The 21,356-nt window shown below is 33.8% G+C and overlaps 4 protein-coding genes across 22 annotated transcripts in view; 2 read left to right on the forward strand and 2 right to left on the reverse strand.

The window, feature by feature from the left end:
* Nucleotides 1-2,910, forward strand: part of LOC124216443 (phospholipase A1-like) — a 4,581-nt gene extending 1,671 nt beyond the window's left edge. For all 8 annotated transcript variants that reach the window (XM_046620971.2, XM_046620973.2, XM_046620974.2 and 5 more), the window contains 4 exons: nucleotides 617-877; nucleotides 1,167-1,355; nucleotides 1,764-1,935; nucleotides 2,198-2,910. In XM_046620971.2, the coding sequence (XP_046476927.1) occupies nucleotides 617-877; nucleotides 1,167-1,355; nucleotides 1,764-1,935; nucleotides 2,198-2,333 (758 nt within the window). In that variant the 3' untranslated portion in view covers nucleotides 2,334-2,910. The remainder of the gene's footprint in view (nucleotides 1-616; nucleotides 878-1,166; nucleotides 1,356-1,763; nucleotides 1,936-2,197) is intronic.
* Nucleotides 1-4,584, reverse strand: part of IleRS-m (Isoleucyl-tRNA synthetase, mitochondrial) — a 14,118-nt gene extending 9,534 nt beyond the window's left edge. The window contains exon 1 of one of the 2 annotated variants that reach the window (XM_046620955.2): nucleotides 4,435-4,584. The gene's annotated coding sequence lies outside the window, so the exon portion shown is untranslated. The remainder of the gene's footprint in view (nucleotides 1-4,434) is intronic. The other variant, XM_046620956.2, reaches the window with a different exon arrangement.
* On the forward strand, nucleotides 3,758-16,605 carry obe (activating signal cointegrator 1 complex subunit obelus). Of its 9 annotated transcripts, none has more exons than XM_069135245.1 (28): nucleotides 3,758-3,782; nucleotides 5,030-5,207; nucleotides 5,315-5,406; nucleotides 5,532-5,680; nucleotides 5,879-6,130; nucleotides 6,483-6,726; nucleotides 6,831-7,142; nucleotides 7,327-7,472; nucleotides 7,634-8,140; nucleotides 8,435-8,683; nucleotides 8,855-9,069; nucleotides 9,188-9,293; nucleotides 9,378-9,602; nucleotides 10,188-10,422; nucleotides 10,511-10,647; nucleotides 10,735-10,911; nucleotides 11,100-11,325; nucleotides 11,509-11,762; nucleotides 11,943-12,111; nucleotides 12,256-12,476; nucleotides 12,562-12,960; nucleotides 13,081-13,482; nucleotides 13,575-14,066; nucleotides 14,226-14,416; nucleotides 14,613-14,781; nucleotides 14,987-15,244; nucleotides 15,359-15,707; nucleotides 15,910-16,605. In XM_069135245.1, exons 2-28 carry the CDS (start codon nucleotides 5,080-5,082, stop codon nucleotides 16,014-16,016), a joined length of 6,411 nt encoding a protein of 2,136 aa, XP_068991346.1. In that variant the 5' UTR covers nucleotides 3,758-3,782; nucleotides 5,030-5,079; the 3' UTR covers nucleotides 16,017-16,605. The 9 variants fall into 9 exon arrangements, with proteins under 9 accessions (XP_068991346.1, XP_046476906.1, XP_046476901.1 ...); XM_046620950.1 differs by lacking the exon at nucleotides 3,758-3,782 and adding an exon at nucleotides 4,080-4,188 and having other exon boundaries at nucleotides 5,024-5,207; XM_046620945.2 differs by lacking the exon at nucleotides 3,758-3,782 and adding an exon at nucleotides 4,097-4,363 and having other exon boundaries at nucleotides 4,877-5,207.
* A 271-nt stretch (nucleotides 16,606-16,876) lies between these two features.
* Nucleotides 16,877-21,346, reverse strand: LOC124216445 (protein MEMO1). 3 transcript variants are annotated; one of them, XM_046620977.2, is made up of 9 exons: nucleotides 21,193-21,346; nucleotides 21,033-21,097; nucleotides 20,563-20,644; nucleotides 20,417-20,485; nucleotides 20,111-20,223; nucleotides 19,513-19,624; nucleotides 19,168-19,387; nucleotides 18,872-18,976; nucleotides 16,877-18,511 (listed from the first exon to the last, which is right to left on the reverse strand). In XM_046620977.2, the coding sequence occupies exons 2-9, from the start codon at nucleotides 21,082-21,084 to the stop codon at nucleotides 18,374-18,376; spliced, it is 891 nt and encodes a 296-aa protein (XP_046476933.1). In that variant the 5' UTR covers nucleotides 21,085-21,097; nucleotides 21,193-21,346; the 3' UTR covers nucleotides 16,877-18,373. The 3 variants fall into 3 exon arrangements, with proteins under 3 accessions (XP_046476933.1, XP_046476934.1, XP_046476935.1); XM_046620978.2 differs by lacking the exon at nucleotides 21,193-21,346 and having other exon boundaries at nucleotides 20,417-20,477; nucleotides 21,033-21,186; XM_046620979.2 differs by lacking the exons at nucleotides 21,033-21,097; nucleotides 21,193-21,346 and adding an exon at nucleotides 20,766-20,853 and having other exon boundaries at nucleotides 20,417-20,477.
* Nucleotides 21,347-21,356: the final 10 nt, after the last annotated feature.

Genomic DNA, 21,356 nt, shown 5'->3' on the forward strand with positions numbered 1-21,356 from the left:
TATTGACTAGAGACTTCATACTATTTGTTCGAATTTCTGTTACTTCTTGTGTCTTGTAATTACTGTGAAACAAGTTTGAACATTTTATTCTCTTCGTGGTGAAAATTTCACTAGATGCACATTAGACCTCTCTTTAAGTGAAATCGAATTTCGATGGTTGCACCCTTCAAATTAGTTTGAAATAATTTGAAAAAAGCAAGGCTTTCTAGGGGTGGGTAAATATGGAGGAAAAAAAACGCAAAATTTTTTAACAATTATTTCGAACCAATTTGAGAGATGTGGTTATTAAAATTCGATTTCACTCACTTTAAGGAGAGATCTAATGCATACAGATACGTATAGAAACTGCCGAAAATTATATAGATACAGACACAGAATTCGTGTTCTGTCTGTTTCTTTATAGTTTATGGCACATTTTCTGTAAGTTTCTATCAGCGTATAACGGAATTTATGCGACGGCTATTAGCAAATTAGATTACAGCAAAGTAAATGAATGTCTACTATGAAAATTGTTCTATTTTCAGTATGAGATTAGCTTCATAGGTTTGGTTGGCTTAATGTATAAGTCATATCACGGTAAGCGATAACTGTGTAACATTTCACTATAATTATATAGCTTATTTGAAAAGAGGCGGCCATAATTTCCTAGCCTTAAACTACTCTCAGTTGGCGAGGTACAATGGTTTCGTTTACACCGCACTCGAGGCCATTGTTAGCAACAATGCTGTTGTTGGCGACTCATTGGCTGAGCTGATCGATCGATTTGTAGCTGCAGGTGTTCCGCTTTCGAGATTTCACTTTGTAGGCTACAGTATTGGTGCTCACGTTGCTGGACGTGCTGCACGTAACGTGAATGGAACCTTTCCGAGAATTACTGGTAAATATAACTGATTTTATGAATGATGCATTCTTTAATCTCATAGAGGTATTTATCAATCAAGATTGGATGGTTGACAGTTTATATCAGTTATCTAGCGAGTACCTCGATGACACGTTTTATTAATCCCCAACAGAAGAATACAAACGAGTTACGTGTTAGTCTTCTCATTTTCAGATCCAAATTATATAAAGCCACTCATTTTTTATCATTGGAACTATCATCAGCACTTGTATTGATCACTCATTTTAGCAATCACTAATTAAATAATTGTAAATCCACTCCATAGCGCTTGACCCATACATTCATGGCTTCTACCTCAATGACAATGATGATCACCTTTGGAAAACAGACGCAACTATTGTTGACGTAATACACACTAATGGCATAGTTCTTGGAGTTGGGACGTCAACTGGTACTGTAGATTTTTATCCAAACAGTGGATATGCTTTACAACCTGGATGTTCTCTGACCTTGTGTAAGTAAAATTTTACCTAACAAATTACGTATTTAATTTTAATGGCTTGTTGTGCTATATTACATGGCTTCTATTAAATTAGAATCATTAGTTTTTAGCTTAAACAAAATATCAAATTTCGTAGTAAGTTTTAACGTTGTGACTGTTATTAATTATTTTCTGAAGAAATCAAAAAATTGATATGGTAAAAATTTGTATTAAAATTAAAATTTATTCGTACTTTCCTTTGCACTACCTTGACTGCCCAGATAAAAATAGCATATTAGAAGTATAAAGTAAATAAGAATTAGAACAATTTACATTTGTGCGCACTTATTTGTTTTATTTTACATTTCTCGATCGCCTAATTTTCACCCGGGAGATGATGCAAGTTAATTGAATAATCACATTATTTTCCTATTTCTCCAGTACATCTAAGAAGGTCTCTAGTCTGCAGTAGTCACTCGGCATATAAATATTGGTCAGAATCAGTGGAAGACCCTTCAGCCTTTGAAGCAATTGCTTGTGATTCTTGGACTCAATTTGAGGCTGGAGAATGTACAGGAACAACCGATTACATGGGTTACGGGTATTCTCTTAAGTAAGAACAGTTTATCAATGTTTTTAAAATAGCCAAGTCTGAATTTCTTGTTTGTAGTTACATACGAATTCAAAGAGAAGCATAAAAAAAATCTGATTAAAATGTACAGCAACGTACATAATTTTCATTTGTTTCTCTGGTGCTTCTCAAGTTTGAGAAATATTTCTTCTGTACAGTCAAAAGTCTACCTAGAATTTGAAATATGGTTTTTCAAGTTCAGATTGCTATTATGAATGATGGAAAATACCATTACTTCTTACAGCGCAACTGGCAACTTCTACCTCGAAACTAACAGCGAATCTCCTTACTCTATGAGAGAAAAGGGAATCATCTACGATGGTAGTAAGCTGAACATTTTATCTGCAGAGGTACTTGAGTGGTTAGGAAGTTTGATCTAACTCTCTTTTCTTAAACTTATGGTCAATTACGAAGATTGGTCCAGCATTACATCTAGCAATGTGTATATGCACGTATATACATACTGTAATGAAATATTTTATCTAGATATAGCATATCTATGTGCTATGTAGTTCAATAAATGTTAATCCTTCTAAACAGAATAACGAGTGTTTTCCGTTTCATTCGTGTGTAATATGCTTAATTACATTAATCATGCAAAATGCTTCCTATTTGCACACTGAAGTTGAAGCAATTTTACAGGTCTATGTTTTCTCAAGAACTGCGTTAATCTATAATGTAGCAGAAAAGTATTTGAGTCATTTATCACTCCTAGCTGTTATAGCTTTCTGGTATACTATTTCCTTGAAAAAATGAAAATTGTATCGCTTCATACATATAATTATTGTCAAATTATCTACTCTGCATCAAAACCTCGTTCACGTGACGAAGGTATCTTAATTAAGATCATGATAGTGACGATCTATGTTAAGAATCTTGTGAATGGAACCTTTAATGAGGTGCCTTTGTCAATTTCGACGTTGACGTATATATCTTCAAACATCGAAGTTCACTTATCTTAAATGCAAAAAAGGGTCTAACAACCCAATTCTATATGCAATTATAAACAAAAACACTCTGACGTATTTTTATTTGACACGGAAATAAAGAAATAGCATGAATTCTACGAATTTATTGTTTCAATTTCATACAAGCCATTTTTTGTCAAAAAAGGTTAGCTTTTCGCAGAAAAACTCAGAAAACAGAAATTATGAATCAGACGAAGTGCGTGGGTGGATCCGCTTTGTAAAAAAGATTTGAAGCTTTGAACTCTTGAAACCATTTCCTCACCAGAATTAAAATTCTTTATAGTAAAATTTGTTAAAATTAACGTTGTCAGGATTGCAAATAATCTCATTTCGTTTCATGTTCATTTAGCTGAAATATCTTGTAGTAGTACAGCTTACATATTTTATGCAGACTCCATATAGAACATAACAGCTCATTTTGAGGCAATCTCTTCCAATTTTTAGACCAAGCTAGAAGCTAGAGAATGCATAGAAACAACTAACTACACAGTTATGTATGTACATTCACTGAAGCAATAAAATTTTCAGTATATTTTCTGCACATTAGAAATCTAGCTGCACCAGGATCTGATTTTGCAGACTCAATCTGCTAACATTAATCTAAGGAATACCATTAATCCTCGCAGCACAATTGGCAAGTTCTACCTCGTAACCAACAGGTATTTTTATTCTAGAGGATCCAGTGAAATCATCTACGATGGTGAACTACTAAGTCTTACGTCTCCCCTTGTGCGTGACGGTATTGCTGTGCAAAATTATGAGCAATAACAAACATAACAATGAATATATATTGGGATCCAAAATAGCAGCCCAATAAGACAATTCTGATAGCGAGGAAAGATTGATCAGCTTATCGTTTAGGTAAACTAGACAAATATTAAGAAGCATTGAACTTTGTTGTTTCAAATAATAAGTTAGTAAAGAGGGAAAAACGTAGTAAAGAACTATTTTTATAATTAAATAGGACTGTATCTATAGCACATTCTTTGCCACTACATCACATCCTCTGATGCGCCGTATCAGAATTTTTACGAATTATCTCAGTACTAAAATTAATTTTTCTATACATGTACACCCAATAGCACGGAATGATTAAAACGACATAATATTCTTGGCTATGATTTTTCGTTTCGTGCTTACGAATTCAAACATAACCTACAAACTTCACATGACAGCAGCTGTTTTGACAGATTTCGTCGAGACAAGTAACCATTACTCAATGTTCGACATTAAAGGTTCAAGATCACTTCTACCCACTGAAATATAGGTATAGAGATCAGTACTTCTACTCCTTCTATCACTACCACTACCCGTGAAAAAGTAACAAAATCGTATTGGCTTCGTAAAAAGTAACCTGATTTTTGTGGTGCAAAAATTTTTTTTTATTCACATCCCTTCTAAAATCTGTGAAAGTGAAAAAATAGACGGAGTAGTATAAGCAGGTATAAGAAGCAAAAGCTGATATGTATTTTGATATATCTGCAGAATTATGAACTTTCTTATTTATACTTACCAACTAATTAGAGGAATCCCAGTAATTGGTGCAATCTGTCTTTGCAACACGCACTTAGCGTGCATGTACGGTAAAATGCCGTAACGCTGTTGTAAGTTTCGGCTAACAGCACGTTGACAATTGGAAGGATACATTGAAAATTAGTTACGCATTAATCAAATCGTTAAAATTTGACGTGAGTTTGATTTATTCATTGTTACGATCGCGAGTATTGTACCAACATTTATCCACTAGCTGTTCCTTCACGTGATACTTGTTAGGTTATATTCCGAATTTAATTATTAAGGCATCACACTGACAGTTTTGTCGTTGGTTTGTTATAGCTGCAGCTTTACTTGAATTTTGACGAACTTCGTTCCCCTTGATTCTCCTTAGAATAATGAACAAATATCACAGAACTTAATTATAGGTTAACTTAACCACGTAATTTCTCAACATTCAGGTATCTAGATATCATTGTGTTATCGGGCATTTTTTGAAGTGAAGAACTTTATTTGGTCACTTTCTAAACACAGTTGATGGTTTCTTCATCCAGTGCTATTCCTACTCATTAAAGAGGAGGTGAAACAAAATATTTGCTTCGATTAAGTTACAGGTAGTCTTAAACAAATTCTAAACACAACAGCAGCTGTAAAATTAGCTGAGATGCGAGAACTGCCTCGGCTCACACGTTCACTGCGTGCCTTCACAGACTTAGGACGATTAAAGAAACTTGACAATGAGAAGAATAATCTTATTGCCAAACGACTAGAGAGAGCTGCAAAATCGAACAAGTAAGGAATACTTTTCCTGAAATGTGTTGCATTTTCTCTACAGCGCTACGTATTAACATTAGTCATTTTCGGCCCATCATATTCATCAAGTTAATATTTATTTGCAGAGGGCCAACCTGGTCAGAAATATGCAAATTCGTAGACAAAAATGCTGTTCCATATTTACATCAAATACATCACGAAGCTTCCAGTTTCTGCGGTTGGTATTTGTTCAAAAATGTTGCATAATTCAGTGGTACTTGTCCATGTTTGCAAGTGTCAAAGATTTCCAACATGTACACAATTTTAATAATTGGGATTGCATGAATATATAATTTATTCCAGAGGGACAGACTTCCGAACTAAAAGACGAAGCTGCAATATTCATATTAAAGCTTTTGATTAATGAAAATAATGTCAGCCAGAAAAATCTCAAGATCTTACGACAAACATTCGGTTCGATTACACTGGAAAAAGCTAATACAATAATGCAGGTAACAACTACAGCAAATACATTGAGTCCTATCTTTATGGAAAAAGATATCAGTAGCTATTTAATCAATGGACAATACAATTTGATGGGATAATAACATTTTTTTTATCAATATTACTTTGTACGGTTCTGGAGACAAAATGTACCGTTGTACTGTGTGCTATTTCTGTAACTTTTTCAGTATCGTTATGTTTTTCAGTTAATAAAAGCAATCCGAGAGCGAATATCAGAGGCATCAATGGAATACATACTTAATTCAGAAGAAAAAGAGAATGGTTTACTGGATTTTCCACCCCACATGTTTGGTCTTGATATTCCCTTTTTTCCAGCAAAAGTCACTTGGCCCGAAACTAAGAAACTGCAAGATATGTCTGCAAAAAATCCAATCAAAATTACCAGCAAATTCACTATGGCATATAATGCTGAGACTGTTTCATCAAATAAAACTGAGGTTTGTCTGGGCATATGTCTTGTATTTTACATTAGTATATCATCGTACTTCGTAGGTGCACTGTTTTGAGCCTATTGTTAGTAGTTTCATTGCCACTTAATATCAATTGCGACTGTATCTTATTGATTGCTGTTCGCCAAAAAATTATATTAAGAAAAATTATAATAAAAAAAGACAAATTTGACCGAAAGGACACTAGTAGTAAACAGCTAATAAATAAAAAGTCTTTACAAATTCTCCTATTATTTATTGAATTAATGAAATATGTTTACTTACTCCACATCAAACAGTAGTTTTCGTCCTGATATGCAACTGGCATTATTTTATATTTAAAAATCCGTTCTATTTACAGTTTGAAAAGAGTCGATTCACAAAAGGACTGAAAAAATGTTATGAGAAATACTCAGCAGAAATGATATACGAAGATTTTGGGCATATGATAGTGGATAAGTTAAAATGTGGCGGTGATAATCTTCAAACAGAACTCTTTGATCTTCTTGGCTATGAGAATATAGAATTCATTGAATATGTTCTTGAGCATCAGAAAAGTATCGTTGCCTTATTCACTATTCAAAAGACTCAAAAAAACAACACACGTAAGTGTTCTAATCTTCTAAATTATCAACATTTAATGACTTACATTAATTACAAATACAGCGTTTCACTGTTTTTGATGCTTTCATCGTTTTTCATCATTAAGCTATACTAAGGCCGCAAGTAGGATGTCAAGTAATTGTTCAGTCTGAGAAAGAAAAGCAACTGATGAAACAGTATCGCAAGGAAGAGAAAAAGCTAAATAAAATTACAAACAAATTGGAAAACGGTGAAGATGATGACGAGGAAACTTTTGATCCTGTTGAGCTACGTCTAAAAAGACAAGAAGCATTGATGAGACAAGCCATGCAAGCTCCGATCCTCAACACGACTCAAAGAAACATTTTTCCGTCTGGTATTCGAGCAGAGAGGTATCCATTCGTTTTCGATTCAAAGCTTACTGCGAGAGCTGCTGCAGGTAAGTTATCTAATGTGATAAATTCCAATAATCAAAGTTCAATCTTTACATTGAATAGAAAGAATATTACGGTATCACACTCTGTGTGATTTCCAGTGATTTTTAAACACAGTAATCTACTTTACACCAAGTTATAAATTGCATTTCTCCCATTGAAATTTAAAAATAAATACTTAACTTACAGGCTTTGTTTCTGGACAAAAGGTCATGTTACCAGAAAATGTTGAGAGAAAAGATTCTCAATTATGCGAGGAAGTACATATACCAGTTCCTCCAGCCGCAGTTCTGGATGTTGGCAATAATCCTGTGATAATATCTTCATTGGATGAGGTAATATGACAGACATTAAAGTAATTCCTGGACAAGACATCCCCACTATTCCACCATAGTAGAATCAAAAATTGATCAGATTTGGAAGTTGACTGGTTTGCAACTTTTTTCTCTTTCAATTTGCAGCCATATTAATAGTTTAACCCCAAATTTCTGTTTAGGTTGGTCAAATGGCGTTTCATGGTATAAAATCATTGAATAGAATACAAAGCATAGTCTTTGACGCTGCCTATCATACAAACGAAAACTTGTTGATTTGTGCTCCAACTGGAGCTGGTAAAACTAATGTTGCAATGTTAACTGTGATACATCAGATTAAACTGCATATTGCACAAGGAGTTTTGAAAAGAGATCAATTTAAAATAGTATATATAGCACCTATGAAAGCTTTGGCAGCTGAAATGACATCCAGTTTCAATAAAAGATTAGGATGTTTGGGTGTTTCTGTGCGAGAACTCACTGGTGATATGCAGCTAACAAAAGTTGAGATTCAGCAAACACAGATGATTGTTACTACGCCAGAAAAATGGGATGTTGTTACAAGGAAAGGAACTGGAGATATAGCGCTCACAAGTATAGTTAAGTTACTAATTATTGATGAAGTTCATTTGCTTCATGGAGATCGTGGACCTGTTGTTGAAGCATTGGTTGCCCGTACCCTCAGACAGGTAATTTTAGGAAAAAAGAAAAATGTCAATTACTATTACTATTAAGGACCTTAAACATCTTTTGAAAAAGTAGATTTATCATAGAGTTAGCTAGTTATAAAAATCAAAAGGAGCAAAAACCATTTTGCGAGTGTTATTCTTATAGAAAAAAAAGTGCGATGCGCAACCCCTTAATGTTAATATTAAGAATCCAAATTTTAACAGGTATATTTTTTGTACCTAAATGAAACTTTTTTTTTTAAACATCCCAATGTTTAGTCTATTATTTATACTAATATATTTTCCTGCTGCTAGGTCGAATCATCTCAAAGTATGATCAGAATAGTTGGACTCTCTGCAACTCTACCCAATTATACAGATGTGGCGAAATTCCTCCGGGTAAATCCACACAAGGGTTTGTTTTACTTTGATCATCGATTTCGACCTGTACCTCTCGGCCAGACTTTTATAGGTGTGAAGGCAGTGAAACCTTTACAGCAAATGGCTGATATGGACCTTGTATGTTACAATCACGTTGTCGATATGGTTCGCAAAGGTCATCAGGTTGGTGAAATAGTATTTTTGGTTTTGACATGGAAAAAAATATCTTTGTTTCAACTTTATATTGGTGCTATAGAAACAGTAATCGTTAGTTGTAATCTCATAATATTATAATTACAACAAATAATTGTTTCAACTACTAGTAATAACAGTGTTCTTTTCAATTCTAATCAGGTAATGGTGTTTGTACATGCTCGTAATGCTACAATCCGAACAGCAACGGTTCTCAAAGAAATGGCATTACAAAATGGCACGCAAAAATTATTTATGTCCGATGGTAACACTGGACTCGCCCAAAAAGCACTGGCAAAATCCCGAAACAAGCATCTCGGAGAGTTATTTTCCTATGGGTTTTCTGTACATCATGCTGGAATGTTACGTACAGATAGGTAAACTCACCTTGAATTGATCTTCTGTATGCTTCAACATTGAATTACACATCAATTAAAAGTAGTCTTAAAAATCCAACAGAACAAAATACTGAAAAATATCTTTCATTGCCTTTAGGAATCTGGTGGAAAAATATTTTGCAGATGGTTTGATAAAGGTTCTTGTGTGCACATCGACACTAGCTTGGGGTGTTAATTTACCAGCACATGCCGTCGTTATACGTGTAAGGTCTTGAAAGTAATTAATACCTATAATTGGTCGTTTAATTCATTTCAGGTTGTGTAATAATTAAATGGATTGTTCTCAGGGTACAGAAATATATGATTCAAAACATGGGACATTCATTGACCTAGGCATTTTAGATGTATTGCAAATATTTGGTCGCGCTGGTCGACCACAATTTGATACATCTGGACATGGTACAATAATCACAACCCATAACAAATTGTCCCATTATCTTTCGTTACTGACCAACCAATTTCCGATTGAAAGTAACTTTATTACCTATTTGGCGGACAATTTGAATGCTGAGGTGCGTAGTACAGATTTCTCCACCCAATATCGTTTATTAATGATTGGACAAAATTTAAAGAGAATCAATAAACATTCGAATTTTAATTATCCTGATGACATCATAGATGCTATTTCTGTTAAAGCTGTTGTTCTGTCGATTAACATTCCAGGAAAATTCCAATTTAGAAGAATTAGATTTTGACTTTGTCCAATCCTTCATTCAGGGAGATATTGTGGTAAAATTTTGATACTAATTTCAGTACCGAATCAATAATTGTAATATTGTATTTATGTCACGAAAATGTAGTTTACACGTCTTTTTTACATACATTTAGTATGTGAAGTAATGGTTTCTGCAATAGTAAAGGAACAGAGAATTAGAAAACAAAGTTGTAAGCCATACTTTTGGTAAAATAAGTTATCGTGTGCACCGTAAAGACAAAGTTTTTTTCGTCTTGCATATTTACCATAATCGTCTTCAGTTCATGCACTTGCTCAACCTACGAATCATATTGCAAATTTGTGCTCGGGATAGAAAACCTATTTTGCCACCTCATTGCGCAATCTACTATTATCTCATTAATGGAGTTTCATTTTACTACAGATTACACTAGGAACGATATCGAATGTAGAAGAAGCAGTCGAGTGGCTAAGTTACACATATTTGTTTGTTCGAATGAGACTCAACCCTCAAGTATATGGAATCAATTATCAGGATGTTATTGAAGATCCCAACTTGGAACGAAAACGAAAGGAGTTAATTGACACAGCTGCAAAAGCCTTGGATAAAGCTAAAATGATTCGTTACATTACTCGTACTGGAGATCTCAGTGTAACTGGTACTGAAACTAAAATTTATTACAAGTCATAGTCGATATAAAATTTGCCACTCATTTTTCTACAATATTTTCTACATTTTATTTAAAGATTTGGGTAGAACGGCGAGTCATTTTTATATTAAATATGATACTGTGGAAATATTCAACGAACATATGAAGCCCATCATGACTGAAGCTGACGTACTGGGAATGATATCTAGGTCACAAGAATTTGAGCAGCTTAAAGTAAGATTTGCGACATTCCAAGCACAATTTTCTAACTTGTAATTTATTTAATGGGATTGCCATCTATTTTCAACTTACGTTTTATAGGTCAGAGATGATGAGATGGACGAATTGGACAATTTAACAACAGACTATTGCGAGGTTTTAGTACAAGGTGGAGCAGAGAATATTCATGGAAAAGTGAATATTTTACTGCAAACATACCTGTCACGGGGTCGTGTCAATTCTTTTTCTTTGTTATCGGATCAGTCCTACATCACACAGGTAAGGTATCTTGTACAAGAGCCAATCACATACTTTCAAGTATAAACGGTATCACAAACAGATTTTCTAATTGAAGACATGTGCATAATTTTTATAATTTTCAATTGATACCACAAAAACGATGAAACGACTTGAATATTAAGTCACTACATTTTATATCGGCAGCTAACAAAGTTTATTATTTACAGAATGCTGTTCGTATCTGTCGAGCTTTATTTGAGATGGTATTGCGAAAGAATAATGCAATTATGGCAGGACGTTTGCTAGGCATAGCAAAAATGTTGGAGTTACAACAGTGGGACCATATGAGCCCCATGCGCCAGTTCTGTTGTTTGCCTCAAGATATTATCACAAAAATTGAAGATCGTCACCTTACAATGGAAAAACTTAAAGATATGGATATTAAAGAAATTGGTAAGTTGTAATTAACTTTATAAAAAATGAAAATACACAATGTGATAGAAACATCTTACCAATGTGAAATATGCAGTATGAATTCATAACATCCATCAATCTCTAATAACAATTAGAAAATAAAGAGTATTATTTAGCATAGTTAAAATGATAACGGATCCATGTATTTTTACATGTTTACAGGAAATATTTTGAGAAACCAAAAGATGGCAGGTTTGATTAAAAAGTGTTGCAGTGAATTCCCTTCCCTAGAATTAGAGGCAAACTTGCAACCAATCACACGAACAGTTCTTCGCATTCGTTTAAAAATTACTCCAGATTTTCGCTGGAATGATAGAGTGCATGGAAAAAGTTCGGAAGCCTTTTGGATTTGGATAGAAGACCCAGACAGTAATTTTATCTATCATCATGAATACTTTTTGGTAACAAGGAAAATGGTAAATATTATCTCAGCTACCATAATGTGAACTTAATTTTTCAGCAGCTTATTACATTGCTTAGTATGTGTTTGTAAATTTCACTTGATATTCAAGCCATCCTTTATTAATCATATGTAATCAGACATGGATGTATAGGATTTGATGAAGTTTTGTGATTCGATTCTGATTTCAATGCAGGTTTATGAGAAAGCAGATCAAGATCTTGTGATGACAATTCCACTCTCAGAACCTTTGCCAACTCAATACTTTGTGAAGGCTGTTAGCGATCGTTGGTTAGGATGTGAAATGGTACTAGCTTTATCATTTCAAGGTCTGATCCTTCCAGAGACTCACCCACCACATACTGGTAAGTGGTTACATTTTTCTTGCATTCTGTTTACGATGAAGAAGACATTAATTTTTGCCAGTGTTGATGAATTTTCAAACCATTTCTGTGTCATAAATGTTTGCAGAATGCACTGATATTTTTTTTTTTTTAACATGTCAACAGATTTATTAGAACTACAACCACTGCCAGTAACTGCATTGAAGGATCCGAAGTTCGAAAATTTATATAAATTTTCCCACTTCAATCCAATCCAAACGCAGATTTTCCACTGCCTTTACCATACCGATAATAATGTTCTTCTGGGAGCTCCAACGGGTTCGGGAAAAACAATTGCTGCGGAAATTGCTATGTTCAGGGTATTCAAAGAATACCCTGGTCAAAAAGTAAATCCGATCTTTTCTTCGGCACATTTTTGTATCCATTGAAGGAAAACTTCGTACCTGTGAATCATTTAAGTTTATATTCTAGGTAGTGTACATAGCTCCACTCAAAGCTTTAGTCAGGGAAAGAATCAACGACTGGAAAGTGAGAATAGAAGAAAAATTAGGAAGAACTGTTGTCGAGTTAACGGGTGATGTTTCTCCAGATGTACGAGCAATAGCTAGTGCAAGCGTAATCGTAACAACTCCTGAAAAGTGGGACGGAATTAGCAGAAGTTGGCAGACAAGAAATTATGTTCAAAAAGTAGCACTCATCATAATAGATGAAATCCACCTTCTGGGTGAAGACAGAGGTCCGGTTCTGGAAGTGATTGTCTCACGAACAAACTTTATCGCCTCTCATACTTCTAAAGCATTGAGAATCGTGGGCCTTTCTACAGCGTTGGCTAATGCTGTTGACTTGGCAAATTGGCTAGGAATTGAACAGGTGAGCAATCTAAAAAAGCTCACATGTCTAAATCATGGTAGTCAGATTGAGTTCTACACCTCTAGTGCTATACCTATATGTAGATTTTCATCGGTCTACTCTTAAAATTTTTTTATTCAGATGGGACTTTATAATTTCCGACCATCAGTTCGGCCAGTGCCATTAGAGGTTCACATTAGTGGATTCCCAGGCAAGCACTATTGTCCACGAATGGCGACGATGAATCGTCCAACTTTCCAAGCGATCAGGCAGCATGCTCCCTGTAGCCCTTCTCTTGTTTTTGTGTCTTCGCGAAGGCAGACTCGTTTAACAGCATTAGATTTGATTGCTTATCTTGCTGCCGAAAATGATCCAAAACAATGGTTACATATGCTTGACGATGAAATGGACAATATTCTGGTCAACATCAAAGACACTAATTTAAAATTGACCTTAGCTTTTGGAATTGGACTCCATCATGCTGGTCTGCAGGATAGGGATAGAAGAACTGTAGAAGAACTCTTTGTAAATAACAAAATACAGGCGAGTGAAAGAATTTTTCTGCTCTTAGGTCTATTTCGTTCAATATGTACGTATCCTCGAGAGACTAACGGGCTATCAATTACTTTTCTCAGGTACTAATAACAACTGCGACTTTAGCTTGGGGAGTAAACTTTCCTGCTCACTTGGTTGTAATAAAAGGTACTGAATATTACGATGGAAAATCAAAACGATACGTTGACATGCCAATAACAGATGTACTACAGATGATGGGTCGAGCTGGTAGACCTCAATTTGATGATTCTGGGGTAGCTGTAGTTCTTGTTCATGACATCAAGAAGAACTTCTACAAAAAATTCTTGTACGAGCCATTTCCAGTCGAATCAAGCCTACTAGAAGTATTACCAGATCACATTAATGCCGAGATTGTTGCCGGCACGATAAAGAATAAGCAAGAATTCCTTGACTATTTAACGTGGACGTACTTCTTTAGAAGATTGATGAAGAATCCGAGGTATTACGAACTCGAGGTGTTAGATCCAGCAGAAGTTAATTTATATCTTTCTGGGCTGGTTGAGAAGACTCTCAGTGTATTAATAGATTCGTATTGTATTGACTATGATGAGGTAAATATGTGTCCCATTTTTATCAATAATATAAGGTATTAAAAATATCTTTCAGTCAATTCATACATAAAATTTTTAGTTTTTTTTTTTTTTTTTTTTATGAAGAACTCTTCTACACATCAGATATTTGCAATTTAATATTGTAACAATTATCCACAGGGTGAAAAATGTTTGTCTCCTCTTTCAATGGGCAGGATAGCATCGTTCTATTATCTATCCCATCAGACAATGTTATTGTTCAACAATAATTTGAAACAAAATCTGACACTGGAACAACTCTTGCGAATCGCATGCGATGCCTATGAATACAATCAATTACCAGTGCGACACAATGAAGACTTACTTAACGAGTTAGTAATTACCCATTTCTCAATCATTCACTGCAACGTATTTTCATTGCCAAAGCCAGTCTGGACTGGTTTTTTAAAAAGGTTCTTTCTGTTTACTGTCACTTGCCATTTGGCAACATGATTCATATTGCATTTTATTGTAATCCTGGATCTGAATTCTATACTTGATTTCGTACTATTTTTCAATTCTTTACAGGGAATTGGCAAAAATGTGTCGTCATGCGGTGGATTCATCAACTTTAGATTCTCCAAATACTAAAACATTTCTACTACTGCAAGCACATTTCTCCAGATTGCCTTTACCCTGTGCAGACTATCTAACTGATCTTAAATCTGTTCTTGACCAAGCTATCAGGATACTGCAGGTAATTTTTAGTTTACTATTTAAATTAATTGAAATAATTGAAGAACTGCATGCCGAAATTAAACCACCCTTAAACCACTCATAATTCCATATCAAACAAGGATCACATAGTTAATATATTGGACTATAACTATAAAACTTTTAAATTCCTTTAATAGTTTCTCGAACCTAATTTATGCTAATGAAAATTTTGTTATCTTACCAAGGCAATGATAGATATTGTGGCCGACCGGGGTTGGCTTGGAGCAGCATTGCGTCTCATGCAAGTGCTTCAAATGATTATTCAAGCAAGATGGGCTGATGAGTCTGCGTTGCTAACTTTACCACGTCTGGAGAAGGAGCATTTGCGGTTATTCTCTACGTTGCCAAAATCTTTGCCCATGTTATGCACTGTCACCCATGGAAATTACAGCCGGCTAGCAAATGCTCTACAAGAAGAATTTGTTGACAGTGAAATTCAGCAGGTAATTTATCGACTACATTCCTCGTTATTACCTACACAAAACCTATTGCATTTCATTCAGTTGATTCGTTACTGCATGTCGTAATCTAATACTGATACTATTCTATTTATATAGATACATCAAGTTATCAAGGAAATGCCAGTAATATCCGTAGAACTGACATTACAAGGCTGGTGGGCGGATGGTAGTACAGAGAAGAAAATACCTCAGCCTGCCGGACCTAATTGCTGGATAGATGTTCACGAAAGCAGTGATTACACACTAATTGTGGGCATGAAAAGAAAGAATCACTCTCACAATCTCAAAGCACATTGCCCTAAGTTTCCAAGAGGAAAAGATGAGGGTTGGTTTTTGATATTAGGTGATGAAATCGAAACGGAGTTATTAGCTCTAAAGAGAGCATCGGGTATTAGAGGGCAGCGCAAGTGTAGTCAGCTATTTTTTTCCACTCCACCATGCATAGGTAATATACTACATCTTTGCACTCTATTTTATTCTTTAACACTATGAAGACTTTCATTAGATTTTAGTACAGTGATTGAAAAGTAGTTGTTCACTTTTGTATTAAAGTGAAAATGTTGAGACCCGACAAAACAATATAAATTGAAATAAATTTACAGTTCATGAATAATTCTGACTCTTCGTTTTCAAATATATTGTTACAGGTCGCAAAAAATTGACGTTTTATCTGATGTCTGATTGTTACATGGGGCTGGATCAACAGTACGACGTACATTTGAATGTCATTCCATCGTCAAGTACTGATCAATAATTTATTACATGTTGGTATATCTAGAGATAAGACTTATCCTTTACAGAAAAGTGAGTGTTTGGAATTTGATGATAATAAGTTAACACATAGAAAATGTGAACTAAGCTGTTTTAGAAATTATTCCAGAGGGTAAGTACCTAGCTGTTTCCTCAGTAATACCATAAGCAAGTATAAACGTATAATCGGTAAAAAATCCTAAAGAAATTTGATGAGAAAATAAGAAAAATTACGAATGCGGCACGTTATTAAACTAGAATATAGTGCCAATTCATGTATTTAACTTACCAATAGCACATTTTATATCTGTTCTTTATGAACGGTGGGCATTTGTTACGAAAATTTTAGCTGATATACGTACTTCACTTTACAATTAATATTCACAGACAGCGATGCTAGTTTAACAAAAAAAATTCATGGTCCAATAATCACCAGTATGATGTGATGTATAATTTATAATATAATACCCATGAGAAGCGTACCAAAAACGAGTAATTGCAGATACAAGGAGAATATGTGAAAAATATTTATAAATATTCAGATAAAGTTATGTAAAATAATTTCTGATAATAAAATAATTTTGTTTTACCGATATTTTGTTTAAATAATGTTCCCGTTGTGTTGAAAAAGATTTATTCGAAGGATGTGATGAGAATGATTTGATACAAAATGTCTAATTGCAGTAAATTAAACTTATGTAAAGCTAGCAAAACGCTGGTAGTCCTAAATTATTGAAAGAATCGATATTTACAAAGTAAATCGTACACTTAATGAAATTAACCGAATCATGCGATGTATGTAGATGCAGGTTTACAATATCCTCATAATTCAACATGGGAAGTTAACCTTTTTAAATATTTACGTATTGAAACAATCAGTTATATATTTCATACGTAGCTGCATTAGTACAAATAAATTCACCATACAAAAACGTTACTACTAATTTTATAGCACTTTACTTTATTGTTTACTTACAATGTGTGTTATAAATTTTCACTTGACAGGTTCGAATCGACTCAAATCTATTCACTTAATATGCAATTCGAACTCTTTATATTTTAAACTGAACGTTTATAGAGTTCTACATTTACCTCTCGATTGTTTTGATCTTGACATGGAGTATTTTTAATCATGTTAGGATTGGAACTTTCTTGAAGTTTAGACCGTATATTCGGGTAAATTTGGGATTACATTAATGCATCTTTGTATGGTGCAACTCATTCAATTAAGTTATACACCCACTTTTCATATATTGGTGTAACAATTTAATGTATTCAAATCTGTGGTAAATCAAAATACACACATTTTAACTATTAGAGGTTGCTTGATTAAAAATATTAACAAGATATAAACTTTACAATATATTGACTTTAATTAGTACCAGGGTACTAACAACAATTACCCACGTTCATTGTGACAAAGCATATAAGAGGACCACATCTACCTTGTTAATTCTCAATTTAACAATGCGAAAAGTGAGTAATACACAAGACAAGCAATTTATTAGAATCCAACACAGATTGTGAGAAATATCATAGTATTGCACGTCTTTTACATCTGTACTGACTGGTAAATATGTAAGTAGCTTGCAAAATATAATATATCATTAATTTATAACGTACTGATTAGAAACCTGCTCTACAACTGAAAATAAGTCAAGCATGTAACTATTAATTAAACACGCATACGAACGAAATTTTCTAGGAATTTAAAGGAGAGTCAGCAATGTAAGTAGTAAGCCAAATTAAGATTTTACACAATATTGGCAGAAAATTCATTTTTGTAACAAAATTACCGGAATAAATACATATAGAGTAATGATAATATTACCAAAATAGAAAATTTTTATATAGTAATTGTCCAGCAAGGTCGTATGTATGCATATTGTTACATGTGTGTACATAGCCCTTAACTATAAATTAGAAATCAGCCATTAAATTATTTAGTAAGTAAGCTATGTCCACATTTATTTTATTTTAGGATGTAAAAAAGAAAATTAAGACCAAAAAGTTAACCTTTCTATGACATATGTCAAGTTGAAAATACTTCAAATGCAAGCTCAAAACACATCAGTGAGCCTCGTTGAATTTACCTCATTTGAATAATTTACGTTGTTGCTATATGAAAAGAATAAGTTTTTTAATCCACAATCTCCACTATATATTCTTGGCTTAAAATGAGAACAAATACCTTCTGAATTTCAGTCAACTGCATGATAGATAATTATAACATTCAAGTCTGATCACAGTATACACTGTGTTCGCTGTAACGTTACTACATACACTGCTATCAATTAGTAAATAATTTTTCAATTTCATATGAGTACCTTGCAATTCGCATAAACCTCAGATAGTATCACATCACTCAAGTAACAACGCAGCACTGGCATAACTAACAGAACTATCACTCATATTATTACATTGACTGCTTTGAGCATATTTCAGGAACTTAAGGTTCATCTTTTGGCCATTAGTATTACTTCTTAAACTGCTGATAGCCTAAAACAAAAAAATTTAGAGTGAAAAAATCGGTAGATATCCAGTATCTATCTTACGCTGCACGTTAGAATGATGATATAGTCAATCTTTACAAACGCCGTAAAAGTTCACGTATTTTAACTATTATCAATGACTACACATCACAAACTTGAAACGCAATTATACAATCTGAAGTGTGTTTCATAATTTATGCATAAGTCTTGATTTTCAAATGGTGTTGCTTCACTATGGTTCGAACTCAAATTGAATTTTTTGAAAGAACTTATTGTTAGGACTGAATTGTGTAAGTTTCACTATGAATTTTAACTTCATCGACATAAGTTTAGAATTGCAATAAGAATAACTGTTCTAACTATTTACCTGCAAAAGCACTCCAATTGGATGTCTTCCACATATAGTATTTCCATATTTTTTAAGATAATCGGTAAAAGCAGGTGGATTTAATGTTTCAATTATGTCCATACCCTGTGGATAATGACATATTCACAATTAAATGAATCAGACGACCTGTAGTGTTTACATTAAATTTGACAAGTACTTTATATACGAAAACCTATTGCAAAACAAGAAACAAAAAAATACAGTTCAAAAAATTGTTGCTCTTTGGAGTGAATTTATGATCCATCAGTTGTATCGAAGTCAGTAGATGTACTTACCATTTTATCGAGATTTTGGATGGATCTATGAATGGGTCCACACGAACGATCATAGTAAGTATAACGAAAACGCTGACCCCAATGGCAGAAGTCAGATGATATAATAAATAAGCTTTGTGGATCAGCCAAATAAGGGGCAAGTAGATTTCCGTAAGCAGCTTCTCTATCTGGGTTTAAGGATCCTACTAAAATTGGAATTATAGTAAAGGAGTCCTTGAAGCTGAAATATTATCAACGTAATTAATTTAAAAAAATTATTATCAACATTTAAGAATATACCAATAAGTAATCGCATATTTATTCCCTTAGAATAGGATTCAAAATATAAGTATACAAAACACGTACTCCTCCATAACTTTGGCAATGTAAGGTAAATGCATCTCGATGCTATGTTCATCCTCGTCGGTGTTCATATCCATCCATTCAAATTGATTAGTTTCTTCTAGTTCTCTGTAAACTGTAAGACAGAACTATTTAAAAGTTAAAAATTAAATACAAGCCATGCATACTGACAGTGTAACAGAGAATTTCCATGGTAGTGCAATGCTGCTGCAAAAATATACTACATCTGTTTAAAAGTTTTTCCAACAACAAGAAAAAAAAGTTTAACTGATATCAACTCTCTGACTATCGGTTACAAATTAATGAAATTAAGAATATGATATAAGAGTACAGCATAACTTTCCAGTTGTCCACAGATGTTTTTACGTATTGAATAAGCGTGTCCTACAGTTGATATTATTATTATGTATAAATATGGCAATACCTGTCATTGAATAAGAATTTTTGAAAAGATCTTATCGGGAGATAACCATTCAACACAATATTTTAAATAAATGAATAAATTTTGGGCTCATAAAAAAATATTGAATTAGTAAAAGTTGAAACTTGCTACTATGCACTTGATTATGACGCTGTTAAATTCCAAAACAATAATATTCACCTTGTTGATCTATATGTAGATCATACAGAGGTGTTCGATAAACAGATGCAGAGGAGAGAGCACATCCTGCCAACCTCACATGGTGGGACGGCCCTAAAATAAATATCCTGCGGCTGCGCAATAGAAATTTCATTATAATTGAAATTAGGAATTTTCCCTACTTGTAAAAAAAATTATCAGGATATCAGTGTCTCAGAGGATACAAAACATAATGTGCAAGAATATAGTTTATAAAATGTTAACAAAACTTATCATTTAGTTTTTGAGGGTAATGTATGGTTTTACATTTCTTTTGCTTATACTTACACAACGACAGGACTGATTTGCCGATAAGCGAATCCAGCGCATGCTCCGCAGTAGGAATAGCCTGCATGACTGTAAAGTTTTGTTTAAATCTTTTTGTCAAACGCCACACTTACATAATGATTGTAATGATTGTAATTATTACTAACGGGGCGATAATTGCTCTGGCTGGTCCATGGGTCAAATCTGCAGCATTCAACCAGCTGCCCAATTGCTTATTCAGCTCAGTGCCTGTAAATAATTAAAACATTTAGCTGTACTCATGTTCATTTTGCTTTTGATGTATGAGCCCACGATATTTTTACTTTTCCAGCAAAGCAACAAAGCTGTATTTCGCCTTTAACATTATTACCAATCTGATTGCAATAAACCTCAGAGGAACTATTTGTACTGATTAATAAATCACAAGGTAAATGAAATATTGTGGCAAACAATGAAGAGTACGAAAGAGAAGTGCAGAGAGAATCAAGTATATTGCGCCGTACATAATGAATTTTGTAATTTTTTAATGGGTTGATGACCTCAAACAAAGGTTATAAACACAACTAGATGATATTCTCAAGGAATCATTTGGCCGTTATAGATGATTGAAATTAACGTATATTCAGGATTTTCTCACCAGAATCCGTATACCAGCTACCAGCGTGCGACGCCCTTCTGGTCACTGCCATTGTTGAATATTAACTGTAGAATTCAATAATTTTTAGAAAAGGCAAAGTTTGCCACCCAGAATCGTCAATTACCACAGTTTTTGCACTGCTAGTGGTGACAGTACGCACTTTTCTTAGTTATCCCTGATTTTCGAGGCGTCTGACGTTATTTGTAATTCTTGTCCATGTTAGGCAACTTAGAACGGTCGGCAACGAAAAACTGTATGACAGATTACTTTGCCGAAAATTGCATTTGCCCGTTCAAATAGATGCAAAATACTTTTAAACAATAC

The sequence above is a fragment of the Neodiprion pinetum genome, chromosome 4 (genome assembly GCF_021155775.2).
Source record: "Neodiprion pinetum isolate iyNeoPine1 chromosome 4, iyNeoPine1.2, whole genome shotgun sequence".
Taxonomy (NCBI): domain Eukaryota; kingdom Metazoa; phylum Arthropoda; class Insecta; order Hymenoptera; family Diprionidae; genus Neodiprion; species Neodiprion pinetum.

Coding starts and splice junctions, on each gene's coding strand:
- obe (XM_069135245.1), top strand. CDS start 5,080: ATGCGAGAACTGCCTCGGCTCACACGTTCACTGCGTGCCTTCACAGAC. Junction 11,326..11,508: donor TATGGATATTAAAGAAATTG/GTAAGTTGTAAT, acceptor ACATGTTTACAG/GAAATATTTTGAGAAACCAA. Junction 11,763..11,942: donor TTTTGGTAACAAGGAAAATG/GTAAATATTATC, acceptor ATTTCAATGCAG/GTTTATGAGAAAGCAGATCA.
- LOC124216445 (XM_046620977.2), bottom strand. CDS start 21,084: ATGGCAGTGACCAGAAGGGCGTCGCACGCTGGTAGCTGGTATACGGAT. Junction 20,486..20,562: donor GCCAGAGCAATTATCGCCCC/GTTAGTAATAAT, acceptor AAAACTTTACAG/TCATGCAGGCTATTCCTACT. Junction 19,388..19,512: donor ATTGCCAAAGTTATGGAGGA/GTACGTGTTTTG, acceptor ATAATATTTCAG/CTTCAAGGACTCCTTTACTA.